We start from the raw sequence: 16650 nt of genomic DNA, 5'->3' as shown, positions 1-16650 counted from the left end.
CAGTAATAAAACTTAGGAAGTGCATACAAAGTCTGCAGGTTGCCCCCTTATTTCAGAGCTATTTATTTATTATCTATTGACTTGCATTGTAACTAATTAGTGCTGTGTCCTGCACAATATTATCTGTATGGCACACATGAATTAGCAGTGTCTTGTGAAAAGCTATTAAAAATGAATGTGATAAGAGGCTGTCTGTAGTGGCTTATAAACCTGCAGAAATTTAAAGTGTGCACGTGTCTTTAGTACTCTATGGCAGCAGTGTTTTTCAACATTGTATAACAAAGCTACAAATAATGTTACAAAACATTGCTGCCATAGTGTACTAAAGAAACGTGCACACTCCTGAGCTCTTATGAGCCAACCTAGTTTTACTCTTCAATAAAAGATACCCAGAGAAAGAAGCAAATTTGATAACAGAATACATTGGAAAGTTGATTAACATTGCATGCTGTATGTGAATCCTAAAAGTTTAATTTTGACTTTACTGTCCCTTTAAGTATATTAAAGTAACAATGTTGGTTGTACAAAGCTGGGGAATGGGTAGTAAATGTGTTATTGATCTTTTTAACAATAACAATTTTGATGTTAACTGTCCCTTTAAACTATCTTGGTGGCAATCTTGGGTGGTATTAAAAGAGGAGTTTCTAGCCATTTAGCGTACAAGTGGCAAAGTAGAAACTTGTGTTGCTTAATATGCCTAAAGGGGTGTTCATGTTAAAACCACTATGGGGCCGATTTAACAATGCCTGGCGGACATGATACACTGTAGCGTATCATGACTGCCAGACATCGCTGAATGCCGACAGCGTATGCGGTATTCTAGTGAACTGCTTGTGCAATGCCGCCCCCTGCAGATTTGCGGCCCATCAGCCGCTAGCAGGGGGTGTCAATCATTGTTGTACGCCGCCTCAGGCCGCTGCTTCTTAACTCCTGTTTACTGCAAGTCTTGAGCGGAAACCAGGGGAACAGGGGCCGTTCGGCCCTTGTTAAATCGACCCCCTATGTCTTTGTGCATTCAAATAATTCCAGTGTTTGTTTTGTTTTATTATTCCAATCCATGACTAGCTATAAATTGTTTCCTAGTCTGCTATGCAGCACATAATTGTAAATGTACATTGCACATGGCTGGGTAGTTTTTTTGGCAGACTTATTATTGTTACGAACCTGCAGCGATGCTACAGATATTAGCAAATTAGCACAGTGGTGCATGCCAGTTAATTCGCTGGAGTCCTGCACATGATCTCACTGCTGTAATTAGAGATAATTATTTTCTAAAACACAGTAATACACGAATATGTGCAATAATCATTTTGTAAGAGACAATCTGTGAAGTGATTTTCAAAGCTTTTATTTTTTTCTGTTCCTTCCATTTGGCTTCTTTGGTTGCATGCTTGCGGCGATTTAGTAACCTTACCCCATTCATAAAAGTCTTGTTTCATTTTTAATGCTCTCATTTTTTTTATATGTTAGATTACACGTGCCCTTGCGGCTGTTATCTGCCTTCAAAATCTGTTTTGAGATAGCATCAAGTGTTTCTTGCCTAGAATGATGTTATTGGGCAAACAAAGATATTCATGTGCACATTTTCAAACAAAATTCCACCTTACTTATTTATCTTAAAGGGGCATGAAACCCAAATGTTTTCTTTCATGATTCAGATAAAGGCTAAAAAATATACAAATACAAGCAATTTCAGTAGATGTGGTTACAAAAATGCTGTATATATGGATAAAAACAATACTCCCCTCAACAAATGAACCACTACCTTCCCACAGTCTCTACCAAAAGGAACTATTTGTACAGAATGGTTTAGCTATGGGGGGTGCAGGTCTAGGGGTGTCCTTCAGCTTAAAATGAGTGCCTCTGCACAAACGCAGATTTCTCCAATGGGGAATGGCCTCTTGTTGACACTAGGAACAGAACTCCATATGTGTATGTGTACAAAACCCAATGTATATAAAAGCAGAATACTCACTGGGATAGAATTCAAATTTTAGCAATGTAATAAAAGTCAGAAGATTCTTCTTATAAAAGAATAGCTTTAATTCTTGTTTGGCTCAACGCGTTTCAAGTCGTGATTCTCAGGAGCAATAAAAAATAAATAAATGCTATGTTGTTACTGCTATCACAAGTGGTTTACATACCGGGCATTTATGTTCCAACGTCTGGTTCTTCTCATACCAGAAGGTGGAATTACAATATAAAATAATCTTAAAAAGTATATTATGTTTATTTCCAGCCAATCATTTGGTTGGATGCTCTATCTCACTGGTTTTCCAACCTTTCTTCAAGCCTCCCTAACAGGCCAGATTTTCTGGATAACCTTGGGTGAGAGTAGGTTCATAACTATGTTTATAATCAGATGATTATTTCACCTGTGCTCCATTTCATATATCCTGAAAATCTGGCCTGTGACGGGTTTGAAAACCAGTGCTCTATCTGAATCATGAAAGATATTTTTTGGGTTTCATGTCCTTTCAAGGTACAGTTATTATTATTATTGTGTTTGTGTGTAATTAGTGTCAAAATTCCTATTTTTATTTATTTGGCAAAACACTTTAAGAGCATATGATGGGAGAGCACTTAAAGGGACACTGAACCCAAATTTTTTCTTTCGTGATTCAGATAGAGCATGGAATTTTAAGCAACTTTCTAATTTACTCCTATTATCAAATTTTCTTCATTATCTTGGTATCTTTATTTGAAATGCAAGAATGCAAGCTTAGATGCCGGACCATTTTTGGTGAGCAACCTGGGTTGTTCTTGCTGATTGGTGGATAAATTCATCCACCAATAAAAAAGCACTGTCCAGGGTTCTGAACCAAAACAAAGCTTAGATGCCTTATTATTCAACTAAAGATAGCAAGAGAACGAAGAAAAATTGATAATAGTAGTAAATTAGAAAGTTGCTTAAAATTGCATGCTCTATCTGAATCACGAAAGAAAAAAATTGGGTTCAGTGTTCCTTTAGTAAAGTTCCTTTTATTTATGAATCACAACAGTTCTACATCTAGTAAACTTCATTTTGCTTTTTGAAATGTCATTAAATTATTTATACAACTACAGCCAATAACCACCATTCACTGTTCCTTTTTTTTAATGATCTGATTAACAAAAACTGATCTGCTTCCGTGATGTTATCTTTATTTTTTTAATTTTTTAGGGCATCTTGGTCTTGCAGACATGATGAATCCAGGTGAATCCAAGCTGACTGCAGCCCTCAAACTTGATGGCAAAGAAGATGGTCACACCCCACCTGAACCCAAGTCTAAGGTATTTCCTTCTGCATGTGGTGTTGGTTTGAGCGGCCATTTTGTCTATATATTTTTTCATCACCTTTTTATTTCCTGCATGCCTTCCTCGTCTGTTGTGGGTCTGTATGTGTTATATGATCTGGATCTGAAAGTTACTAGTTCTAATGGCATCTACCTTTAAAGGGGGCAACTGAATATGAGCTTGGGGATATCCAGCTGTGGGGCTGGGAAAGAGCTATCATGCCTGGTTTTTGAAACTGCAGCCATCTTTCCCCCCTTTTGCCTTCAGTTCAAGCTTCTGCAATAACACCAGCATCATAGACATACTTAATATTTTGCTTTTCTGCCTTATTTGAGACACAAGGCAAGCAGCTTGACTTTTCATTTAATTTCATGAAGCGCAGTCCATGCTTCAACATCTCATATTTGCTTGAAGTAAGCATGGTGGGCTTAATAATGTCAGCCAGGCAGTTGTCAAGCTTGCAATTTTTGCACTAATTGCTAGCGGAGCAATTAACAATCTTCAGTTCATGCATCTTATATGCCTGTCTTTTTTTCCTGTCTCTCCATACATGCAACAGTTTTGCATTGCCAGTTGAATCTATTTCTCTTCAAGTAAATTTTTGCCCTTGTCATATTTTGTTTTGTATTCTTCTACTACAGGATAGCTACAGTTCACAGGGTATTTCTCAGCCCCCAACCCCAGGTCTCCTGCCAGCCCCTTCCCCATTGTCCCCAAGCTCTGCTAGCATCTCCTCCTTTCATGGAGATGAAAGCGATAGCATTAGCAGCCCAGGCTGGCCAAAGACTCCATCAAGCCCTGTAAGTGGCCCTGCTCTGTTTATATTATTTGTGTGTATATTTAAACATATCTAATTATTGTTTGTTTGTCGTTTGCTCTGTTTTATTGTTTAATTTCCTTTGTCGTGTTTGTTTTGTTACAGTTTGTGTATTTTTTTTTTATGTGAACTAAGAATTACTTAAAGGGATACTAAACCCAATTTTTTTCTTGATTCAAATAGAGCATACAATTTAATGTCTGTTAACAATTTTCTTCGTTCTCTTGCTATCTTTATTTGAAAAGCAGTGTTGTAAAACTTGGGAGACAGACCATTTTAGGTTCAGCAACCTGGATAGCACTTGTTTATTAGTGGTTACATTTAGCCTTTAATCAGCAAGCTCTACCCAGGTGCTGAACCAAAAAAGGGCCAGCTCTTACGCTGTACTTCCTGCTTTTCAAATAAAAATAGCAAAAGAATGAAGAAAAATTGATAATAGGAGTAAATTAGACAGTTGCTTAAAATTGCATGCTCTATTTAATCATGAAAGAAAAAAAATGGGTTTAGTATGCCTTTAATTAAAATATAAGAAACTTAGAATCATACCTGGGTCGCCATTTTTATTTATTTCATTTTGTTTGTAATTTCTGTGCTATACTCAAGTACTTAAATTACGAAAAGGGGAAAAAAATAGTAGCGTAGGAGTAACAAACTTATACATATGGAGGCATATATGTGCATTATAAGTAATCTCTTTGATTTTATTGAAAGAAAATACTGAAATAATGCAATGCAAATGCATTCCCAGCACTTAAGAAAAGGAGCTCACTTTGACGTTTCCACCTACTTAAAGGGATATTCCAGCCAAAATTGGAAACCACATGGGTGCATTTCGGTATTGAACAGAAGAAATTTTGTAATATACATGTATTAGCAAAAATGCTTCTAATAAAAGCTAAAGCTATAGCTGTTTAACCCTTTGAGTGCTAAGCACTTTCCCATTTTTTTATTTTTTTTAACTTTTTTTATATTTTTTTCAAAACGCCAATACTTACACTGTTGGAAAAGTTAGGTGATTACCTTTCCAATGGTGGGTCTTGGAGGTCTGTAGCTGCTTAGATGCCTGATATACAGGCTTCTAAGCAGCATGCCCCCTGCTCTTATACTTAACATTGTTAAGTATAAATAAAGTTGCGCGGTGACATCATCACGTTATTGCGCGTGACGTCACCACACAAAACGGGAAGCCCCGGCGATGCCTGTCACTCTACAGGCACGATCGCCGGGATAGGAGCGGGTGGGAGCCCCCAGATCTCCCTCAAGGTGGGAGAGTGCTAGCGACGGCTCTGAGCTGTCATTAGCACCAGAGTGGGAAACTCTGTGATGGCTCAGAGCCGTCGTTAGCACTCAAGGGGTTAAAAAGTGTATTTAAGTATGCACTGTGCACCAGCATTTTAAACACAGCACTTGCTCAGAGAGTAAGGTGCTTGTACCATCTGGTAATGACTCAATTTGTTAATTGGTGACATGATTACATGCCCCACTGGTGCTCTGAGAAGCTACATTATTTAAAATGCGGGTGCAGTGACAATATATAGCTATGCTTCACATGCACGTGCAGAGAAAAATGTTAACACTAAAACAGTGACTAGAAGCATTTTTTGCCAATACATGTATATTGCAATGTTTCTATTTAAAGATGTAATAAATATATGTGCATTTAAATTTTGACTGGAATGTCCCTTTATGTTCTGTTTACCTAAATTTAGGATGCTTTTCACCAGTTAGACGAAGCTTTTGCATTATTTGGTCATTGTTTTCAAATCCGGGAATTTAAAAATGTGGAGCAATTGACCCAGCTCCACGGATTGTGTTTTGCTCCTTTCAACCAATTCCGAAGATGCATTTGCATGTTTTGAGGTCTTCCCATTTGTCTATTTACGCACACGTATGTATGTTTTGTGTATTAAACCGCTCCAGTGTTAGTTACCTTATTTACCGTGTGTGAGAAAGAAGTTCAAAATATATACAATGTATTAATAACAATAAAGTATAATATGTACAGTACAATTTAGAAAACCGCCCTCATTCCTGATCAGAAAGAAAACATGAGCGAAATGGTAAACAATAAATGGTACAAGAAAGAAATGGGTTATGATACTCAATAGTTGCTCTACATCTTGTGCTAGGCTTTTTTTATGCTACCATGATCAAAACCTCTCCATGTAGAGTTTTAATATATCCCAAGTCTCTTTGATAGAAATTCTAAATCAGGTCAAAAGGTGTTGCCTTAAACATGTTTTTTTTTTTTTCTTATACCTTTATTATTTATTTTGCCTTTTTTTCCTGTTATTGAATGCTGAAAATGTTGACTCCTTCAAATATGGCAGTAGGTAGCGGTGGGTGTTTGACTTCCATAAACCAGTTTCAGCAAACAAGGTGGATTCTGAAATTTTTCACTATCAAGATTGTATGTTTATTTACTGCAAGATTTCATTAAAAGTCTTGTAATTACAAGGTGTTTATGTCCCCTTAAGGTTTGTAGAGCACTGATTGGGGATTCAGGAAGAAAATATTGAAGTATGCAACGACAATTAATAAAATCTTAATGAATTCAAAATGAAAGGCAAGATATAAAAGCAAATATTGGCTATAATGATTATTAAAGGAATAGAAAAGTCAAAAATGAAATGCGCGTAGGTGCATTTCAATGCATTTTTACCATCTACTTCTGTTAGCAAAAATGCTTCTAGTACAAGTTATTACTGTTTTTTCTGTAGCATACGCACATATCCTGTGAGGGCCCATGCACCAGTATTCAAACACCACACCTTCTCAGAGAGTCATCAATAGCTTGTATGACACAAATTAAAGGGAAATTCCAGCCAAAATTGGAACCACATGGATACATTTCAGTTTTAAATAGAAGCATTTTTATAATATACATTTATTAGCAAAAATGCTTCTAATAAAAGCTATAGTTGTTTCAAACGTGTATTTAAGTATGCACTGTGCACCAGCATTTTAAAAACAGCACTTGCTTAGAGAGCCTAAGGTGCTTGTACCATCTGGTAATAACTCAATTTGTTAATTGCTGACATGATACAAGCCCCACTGGTGCTCTGAGCTGCTGCAGTGTTTAAAATTGTAGTGCACTGAAAATATCTTCCTATGCTTCACGTGCAAATGCAGAGAACAATGTTAATACTAAACTAGTAATAACTTTTTTTAGAAGCATTTCTTTCAATACATGTATATTGCAAATATCTTTCTATTCAAAGATGTAATTCATCTATGTGCATTTAAATTTTGGCCTGGAATGTCCCTTTAAGTCTTTACAGAAGCAATACACACCACTGCCAGCCCTCTTAACTTGAATACTGGTGCACAGGCACTCACAGAGTAGTAGGTACTCACAGAGTAGTAGCACATTACAGGGTCACACAATTCATGTGTAATGTTGTGCTGTGTTTTATAGATTGCGTATTGTATGTGATATTTAGTATGTGTGATGCCTCCCTTGGAACTCATTCTCATATGATAAGTGATGCTAAACTGTACACCCTCCATCCATTTCCATATTGAGAACTTATGTATGTTGTCCATTGTGATTTGTAGTATATAAAAAGTAGTTTGTCCCTAAATGGTTGCTGGCATAGTATTCAAAAACATATTTATTCACAGAACCAAAAAGAGCAATTTACTTGATCCTTGGGTGCCTGACAGTTTTAATAATGTTTTCCATGTCTCTTTAAATTTTTCAAACTTTCTTTTGTCTGTCAGAATATTTCTTTCCTAAGATATGGTGAGTCCACGGCTCAGATAGAGCATGCAATTTTAATCAACTTTCAAATTTACTCCTATTATCAATTTTTCTTTGTTCTCTTGCTATCTTTATTTGAAAAAGAAAGTTCAGACCTTGGACAGCACTTTTTTGTTGGTGAATGAATTTATCCACCAATCAGCAAGAACAACCCTGGTTGTCTTTACTATTTCTTTAACAGTGTACTACTTTATCTGGGGAGTCCTTGATAAAACTGATAGGGGACAGCTGAAGGTTTCTCGTTGCTTAATTTTAGTAGTACTATTAACTAACTATTGATCTTTTTTCTCCATAATGAAAGTTCACTGAATACAAACCTAATTGCTTGGGGAATAAACAATCACTATTAAATAAATAATTCATTAAATGGATAGAACCAAAATCTGAATCATAACATGATAAGCTTTAAAAACAAACAAACAAAAAACTACAAAGAATTTAAAGAATTCACGATTACAAGCGTCAAAAACTGACAATATTTCACTGAGTCTAGTATACATGATGTAAAGTATAATTAAACTTAAAATAAAACCACTATAATTAGTTTTATTATAACAATGGATGGAATGCCTGTTTTTCCTGTAATGGGCCTTTAAAAATAATGGTTCTTCCTGCCCCCCAGAAGGGGTATATTGCATACACAGGTATGCTATACTTGACATAATCTGTGTACAAGATACACAGCATTTGTTTAGATCAGTACTAAAATTGTTCCAAAGAAGCAAAGATCTCCAAATGTTGTGAACAAAACATTTTATAAGCTTATTTAAACCAGTTTTCGTACAGCATTGTTTATTTGCTGATGTATCTATCAATCAAACAGTTTATCCATCTATCCAGTGTTCTTAATAGAAAAGTTTGCAAGCCGGATGGCATTATAAAGTAGCGGGGTGAGGGAAATTTAATACTTTCTAAATACTTTTTAAAGGGACAGTCAACACCAGAATTTTTGTTGTTTTACAAGATAGATAATCCCTTAATTACCAATTCCCCAGTTTTGCATAACCAACACAGTTATAATTATACACGTTTTACCTCTGTAATTACCTTGTATCTCAGCCTCAGCAGACTGCCCCCTTATTTCAGTTCATTTGACAGAATTGCATTTTAGCCAATCAGATCTGAATCCATGGTAAATTTACGTGCATGAGCTCAACGTTATCTATATGAAACACATAAACTAACGCCCTCTAGTGGTGAAAAACTATCAAAATGCATTTAGATTAGAGGCGGCCTTCAAGATCTAAGAAATTAGTATATGAACCTCCTAGGTTTAGCTTTCAACTAAGAATACCAAGAGAACAAAGCAAAATTGGTGATAAAAGTAAATTGGAAAGTTGTTTAAAATGAAATGCCCTATGTGAATCATGAAAGTTTTTTTGGGACTTGACTGTCCCTTTAAGCAACGAGAAACCTTCAGCTGTCCCCTATCAGTTTAATCAAGTACACCCCAGATAAAGTAGTATACTGTTAAAGAAATAGTAAAGAAAACTTACTTGGAAATCCTCATGTCTGTCACACTCCAGTCCTCAAGGGCCAACTCCAAGCCAGGATTTAAAGCTGTATATTTTTATTTTGAAGCTAACAGGAAGAGCATTTCTGTGTACAACCGGGCCCTAAGGAATGATTGGTCATTGACTGATAAGCAAAACTTCCACTGCTTTTGTTGGTGGACGGTGTTACGCCTCACAAACATTAAAAAAAAAAAAAAAGTGTTCCTCCACCCCCTTTGTCCTTTTAAGGGACAAATATTGCTTAAAGGGATACTAAACCCAAATGTTTTCTTTCATGATTCAGCTAGAGCTTGCAATTTTAAGCAACTTTCTAATTTACTCCTATTATCAATTTTTCTTTGTTCTCTTGCTATCTTTATTTAAAAAGTAGGATGGTAAAGTTTAGGAGCCGGCCCATTTTTAGATTCAGCACCCTGGATAGCGCTTGCTTATTGGTGGCTACATTTAGCTACCAATAAGCAAGCTTAACCCAGGTTCTAAACCAAAAATGGGCCAGCTCCTAAGCTTTACTTTCCTGCTTTTTAAATAAAGATAGCAAGTGAACGAAGAAAAATTGATAATAGGAGTAAGTTAGAAAGATGCTGAAAATTGCATACTCTCTCTGAATCATGATAGGCTAAAAGAAGCAGATGGGGAGTTGATGAATATGGCTTATGCACAATGTTTAAATCTAGTCCTTGAGGACTGAGTTTTCATAAGCAGATCTCCTGCTGCTTTATTAGTGGACAATGACATATGCCACAAGCATGGAAATACAGTTTATTTTTTTTCAGTGCAGGAACATTCAGATTTACAAAAAACAAGAAAGCTGTAGTACATTTTACAATACCATCTTTTAGATGCAAGATAGAGAAAAAAAACATTTACCCTTTTGGTAAGTGGTATTTCTACTGCACAACAGGCCAAACTAAAGGTCACAGACTGCTATTAAAGACCTGTATTACTACAGATTACTAAAATAAAATGGACAATTCAACATTCATTTTAGCACTAACAAATCTTTCATTGAACGTGTCCAGTATTCCATTTTACTGATTGTGATAGGGGATATTAAGAGGTATTGCATCATCAGGATTAACCGCTTCCAACATAAAACAGCATTTCTGGCACCTTATATGAAAAAAATAGGGTGACCATATTGCCGCTTTAAAAAGGGACACATGAAAAATACACATGTCAGGGCAGTTTAAAGAAATGTTTTGAATAATGTTCCATTATAAGAACCCTGACATATGTATTTTTCATGTGTCCCTTTTTAAAGCGGCAATATGGTCACCCTATGAAAGAAGCCCCCAATAATCAAATAGACTCACTATAGGTTGTTGAGATTTATTTTAGACCCCTGTGCACAGTCTCATATTTTTATAACTGTGCTGATTAACATAATGTATATACTTTTACGATATGCTGTCGATTTTTTTAACCTTTTCCACTATTATCAAAATTAAAGGGATATGCAAGTCAAATCTTCTATGATTCAAATAGGCATACAATAAAAAAGAAAAGACCATTTTTTTATTTATGGTTTTAAATTTGTATGCTTATAGTATGCAATGTTGAAATTGGTCTCTTTTATATGAGCTCTATATGTAAAAGTGTTGCAAATGCAGACGTCATTTAGTGCTCAAAACACATGCACACTTGTGATCCTACCTTTCATGATTCAGATAGCACATATCATTTTAAACAACTTTCCAATTTACTTCTATTAAACGTTGCTTTATTCTCATGGTATCCTTTGTTGAAGGAGCAACAATGCATTACTGGGAACTAGCTGAACACATCAGCTGAGCCAGTGCACATATATGTGCAGCCACCATTCACCAGTTAGTTCCTAGTAGTCTATTTCTGCTCTTGAACCTGACTTGTTAAGCTTTTCAACAAAGGGTACCGAGAGAACAAAGCAAACTTGATAATAGTAAGTAAATGGGAAATAGTAAGTAAATACGCTGTCAGCATTTATCATTGCACAAGCAGTTCTCGTAAAATGCTTGTGCAATGCCGCCCCCTGCACATTCGCAGCCAATCGGCCGCTAGCAGGGGGTGTCAATCAACCCGATCGTATCCGATCGGGTTGATTGCTGTCCGACCACCTCAGAGGTGACGGACGAGTTAAGGAGCAGCGGTCTTAAGACCACTGCATTTTAACTTCCGCTTCAGGTGGACCTAAAGCTGATTGAGTCGTAAGCAGCATCCGCTGCTTCATAAATCGGTGCAAGGGTTTAAGGGGCCTTAAAAAGCCTTTGTTAATGCTTTTCATGTGAAGGGGACTTAAAAAGCCTTTGTTAATGCTTTTCATGTGAATTGGGCAAATGCCATGCATTAAGTGCTGAAAGTAGCCATAAAGGGACCGTAAAGCCAAAATTCAGCTAGAGCATTGCAGATTTAAAAGACTTTCCAATTCACTTTAAGGAGTTTGCTTCATTCTTTTGGTATCCTTTGTTGAAAAGCATACAAAGCAGCAATGCACTACTGGGAGCTAGCTGCTGATTGGTGGGTACACACACACACATGCCTTTTGTCACTGGCTCACCAAGTGTGTTCAGCTACCTTCCAGTAGTGCATTGCTGCTCATTCAACAAAGGAAGCCAAGAGAATAAAGCAAATTTGATTAGACATCAAATTGGAGATTTGTTTACAATTAAATGCTCTGTCTGAATCATGAAAGAAAAATGTTGGGTTTCATGTCCCTTTTAATGTACTGAATGAGAAGGATGAACAATTACAAAAATAACTTATCTGCCAGGCTGTTATGTAGACCAGAGAGTTTGTACAGACACAGTAGGAAAAATAACTAGCTGATATGGCTGAGAGACCAATTCTTTGTTTCTCTCTGTGGAGGATGGATCAATTCAGACTCAATTTTATTAAGTTCATGCCCTCTAAGAGATGCAGGTTGAGTTTTTGTTCAGATATGCTTTCAAATAAAGGCACATTCTTGAGCTATAATCATCCATCCAAAGTGAAACATACAGCTTTATCTATTGCAGTTGTATTCTATTCGCATAAAATATTACATACAAAAATCTAATAAACCCTTTTCCTCCTCAATGTTTTAACTTAGAAAATGTGCAGATATTCCCTAGATATTTTTTTTTCTCTTAGGACACCTTTTGCATAATTTTGACATTCACAAAATGCTCCTTGACTTATTTAAATAAAGTTAATTTAAATAATATTTTATTATATTTTTAACCCCTTTGTGGCTGTACTATAGTGTTCACATCAGAATTAAAAAAAAAATTCAAGGCCCGGATCAGATCATGGGGGACTGGCCCAGCGCTGTTTGGAAGGCATGGAACGTCCTAACAGCGTAAAAGGGTTAAAACCCTTTTTCTGGAATGGTTTAGTAAAACGTATTCTGTTATATACACATATGCAGATAAGTGCTTTTTTTCATCCTTATTTTTGAATTGACTTTCAGGGATACATGCGCCGTGGTTGAAAATAGCTACATTATTTTTCAGCTTCATTTCTTTTAATATACCAGATTACATGGTGTTTTATATATACAGGTAGCCCTCAGTTTACGCCGGGGTTAGGTTCCAGGAGGAATGGTTGTAAATTGAAACCGTTGTAAATTGAAACCCAGTTTATAATGTAAGTCAATTGGAAGTGAGGGGGTTAGGTTCCAGGCCCCTCTCAAAATTGTGATAAGTAACACCTAATACATTATTTTTAAAGCTTTAAAATGAAGACTTTAAATGCTAAACAGCATTTTAAACCTAATAATATAGATTTTATCATCATCAAATTTAAGTTTAATGAACAAAAACATTTGCTAACAGCACCTAATTAAATAATCACACAACAGACTGCATCATCATCAAACTAAGTTTAATAAACAAAAACGTTTTTTTTACTTGCATTTTTCTGCAATCAGTTCTCTGCATTGTTAGCATGTTAGATAATATTGGGTCTGTACCTATTCTATGCATTTCAATCTGCAGTGATTAATAGGCAGTTAGGCACCCTCACCTCAAGCTGCTAAATTTTGCTCGATAGATCTGGTCTGATCTGTGTACACAGATCAATTTAAGGCTGTTAAGTTGAATAACTTTGCTGCAAAACAAGCGGACAGCTCCACCTACTGGCTATTTTAATTAGTGCACTTTGCTTTCCAAAGCTTTTCAATAGCAGTCGCATGACTGAAAAAAAAGGTTGTTATTCTGAACCGGCGTAAATCGAGGGCCACATATATAAATTTCTTTTACATATCAAATGATGTGGATGCATTTTACACTAGAAGGCAAAAGGTATGTAATGTTGCAAGGAAGCGAAAATATGAGGGATTTATCTGTGCCATAACTAGTAACCTTCACTTCTAGCCAGAGTATAATGTAAGTTTTATTAATGTCAGCATTCTCTAACCCTTTCTTCCTTAATACAGAAAAGTTCTTCCACTACCACTGGAGAAAAGATAACAAAGCTGTATGAGTTGGGAAATGAACCCGAGCGTAAGATGTGGGTAGATCGTTACCTGAACTTCATGGAAGAAAGAGGAACGCCAGTTGCTATGTTACCAGCAGTCGGGAAAAAGCCTCTTGACCTGGTCAGGCTTTACTTCTGTGTCAAAGAGATTGGCGGTCTAGCTCTGGTAACAAAATCAAATATTCTATTAAATACAGTTTTTTTATTATTATTTTTTTTTATTTTTAAGTTAATTATTTTTTCCCTCCCCTTTGATCATGTGGCAGCCATCATCAAATCACAAAATGAATATACTATGCAACCTTGTACATGCTCAGTACGAGCTTGTGCCTCAGAAAGTGTGCATATACAAAATATTGGGCATATTTTGAAAATAGAAGTAAATTGGATTATTTTTTTTAACTGCATGCTCTGTCTGAATCATGAAAGTTTAATTTTGAGTTTAGTGTCCCATTAAATGTATTAATTTCCTAATACATTTGTTAAAGAACATAGAAAACCCTAGTGGTATTATTCATATGAAAGAACAAAATTGAAAGATACTGAAATTTGTAGTGAACACAATTGTGTATGCATATCTCATTCTGCAATATTAAAAAGTCTTACAGCTGTATTAAAGGATAGGACCTTAACACTGCATGACAGAAACAAGGAACGGGTTTGTTCTGCTCAGAAAAATCTGTTTGTTTTTTCCCCTTAAATTATGGTTCTTCATAAATATGAGTGGAGCCAATAGATGGCACCATTTTAATGGACATAAAAGTCAAAATAATGTGCAGTGGTTCTTTAAGGTCATACAGCTGTATGAGACTTCGGTTTATTTATGTTATCAAATGTAATAAATAATAGTCATTAAAGTCAGCTCCAGTGCAGTAATGCACTTCTGTGAGCTAGCTAAACACATCTATTTAGCCAATGACAAGTGGCATATGAGTGTGACCACCAATTATAATCTAGCTCCCCATTGCAGCTCTGGAGGTGACTTTAATTATGTGTTTAACCCCCTGTGATTATAAAATGGAGCAGCAAATTAGAACATTTTTTTCTTTTTGCACTTTTATGTCCGCAAATAATGTGGTGAAAATGTTGATATGTTAGAGAACTGTTAACCATTTTTTTTATGTATATCTACAAATGGCAAACCCTATTAGAAACAGATGTTGCAACGTTAATCCTCAATCCAATATTTGAAGGGACATTAACATACACAGACCATAAACAGAGTGCACTCCTAACGCTAATACATATATGTGTGTGTATTTTATATTTTATTTATATATATATATATATATATATATATATATATATATATATATATACACACGTAAAGAAAAAAAGCTGCAGCACTCCAATTTTTCTTTTTAGTGGTTTATTGTCAAGCAGCAAACATAGGCGATATATAATTATTACTATTATATCTGAATTTTTTAATTTCTTGAAATATAATCCAAATGATCTTTAGTGTACCTTAGAATAGCAGGCACCCCATTGTTAATTTTTGAGAGACAACGCTAGTATTTTGAGCTTTTACTTGTAGAGTCTGTCAAATGTGCCTTGTTCTGTGTATCATGCGGTCACTAATAATTAGATTTTTAAGTTAGCCATAGAAAACTGTGTGATAAATATTTGCAGTTTCCAAGCTGGTTGCTAAGATAAAACTTATGGGCTATAGCCCCAGTTGTTCTTTAATAAATCCCTGAATGTTCTTTGGGTTTTACTGGTGCATAGTCAGATTATGCCTAGCTAAATTTCTATTTCATTTTCCTCATGAAAGTTGAGTTGAGTAGTTACTGGTCACTGGTCATAACTACCCATATGTATTACTGCAGGTTTATTTTCACAATAATATGGTATATAGCTGTCAATGTATGTTATATGCAATGTAGCTGATTAGTTTATGGGATTGTAAAACAATTAGCCTAATAAGAGGTCTTGTTTCCAACTAAAGTAGGAGTGAAAGGAGGTGGAATTTTTAGAGCTGTATCTTGTGCTCCTACCCCAGATCATTTTGGAACCCAGAACCCCTTTATTACATTGTAATATATATGTAGATTAATTTGAGTTACCACAGAAACCAATATGTATATTGATACTGATAGATAAAAAAAAATTTTTTATTAAAATAATTTTTTTTTTTTTAAGTAAACCTAACCTTAAAGTGTTTGCTAGGACTGTGCTTTATCTGAGCTTTTTTTTTTTACAACATATAATTGAATCTACAGAGTGACTGTAATTTGTAATATGAAGCAAAAAATATTATTCATAAGACGTGGCCTTTCTTTTCACAATAGGTTGGCATTTCTCTCATTTATTTGAGGGGGGGGGTTATACATTGAAAGCCAGATTAATAATCCTTTCACCAGAAACCAAGCACTGGCCTCTATGAATTTAAAGCAGCAACACGTTTCTTCATGGTTTTTATAGTACCTTAACAGGATATCATATTTAAATTCTGGGCTTGTTTCCAGAAACTCCCTGACCTTATGTTTATTTATAGATTTAGCTTTTGGAATGTTTTACATGATTTCAAAAATAGAACAATGACTAAATAAAGAAAGAGAAGGAAAGTGAACCTGGTATAAATATACATGAACTAGAAATCGGGGTTCATCTTAGTCTGGCAAAAATGCAATCACAAAGGTGTCAGAATACTGATGATTTACTCTGGCACCATGGGAGCTCTGCTGTAAGAGAAACCTTTTGGCAACATATGACATAAATGGTCACTTAAAGGGACATAAAATAGACAAAATAACAAATTCATAACTCACATAGATCATGCAACATATTTAGAGACTTTCCAGCTTACCTCTGTTAGCAAATTTATCCTGTTCATTTGGTATCCTTTG

The 16650-nt window shown here is 35.5% G+C and overlaps 1 protein-coding gene across 7 annotated transcripts in view; it reads left to right on the top strand.

The window, feature by feature from the left end:
• The window catches only part of ARID1B (AT-rich interaction domain 1B), an 807057-nt gene that overhangs the window by 714783 nt on the left and 75624 nt on the right, over positions 1-16650 (top strand). For 5 of the 7 annotated variants that reach the window (XM_053710956.1, XM_053710958.1, XM_053710954.1 and 2 more), the window contains 3 exons: positions 3164-3273; positions 3918-4076; positions 13761-13967. In XM_053710956.1, coding sequence (XP_053566931.1) covers positions 3164-3273; positions 3918-4076; positions 13761-13967 — 476 coding nt within the window. The remainder of the gene's footprint in view (positions 1-3163; positions 3274-3917; positions 4077-13760; positions 13968-16650) is intronic. The other 2 variants (XM_053710957.1, XM_053710959.1) reach the window with 1 other exon arrangement.

Source organism: Bombina bombina, chromosome 4, assembly GCF_027579735.1.
Source record: "Bombina bombina isolate aBomBom1 chromosome 4, aBomBom1.pri, whole genome shotgun sequence".
Classification (NCBI taxonomy): Eukaryota; Metazoa; Chordata; class Amphibia; order Anura; family Bombinatoridae; genus Bombina; species Bombina bombina.
Note: the sequence above shows the minus strand (reverse complement) of the source record. Positions and strands in the feature narration are given on the sequence as shown.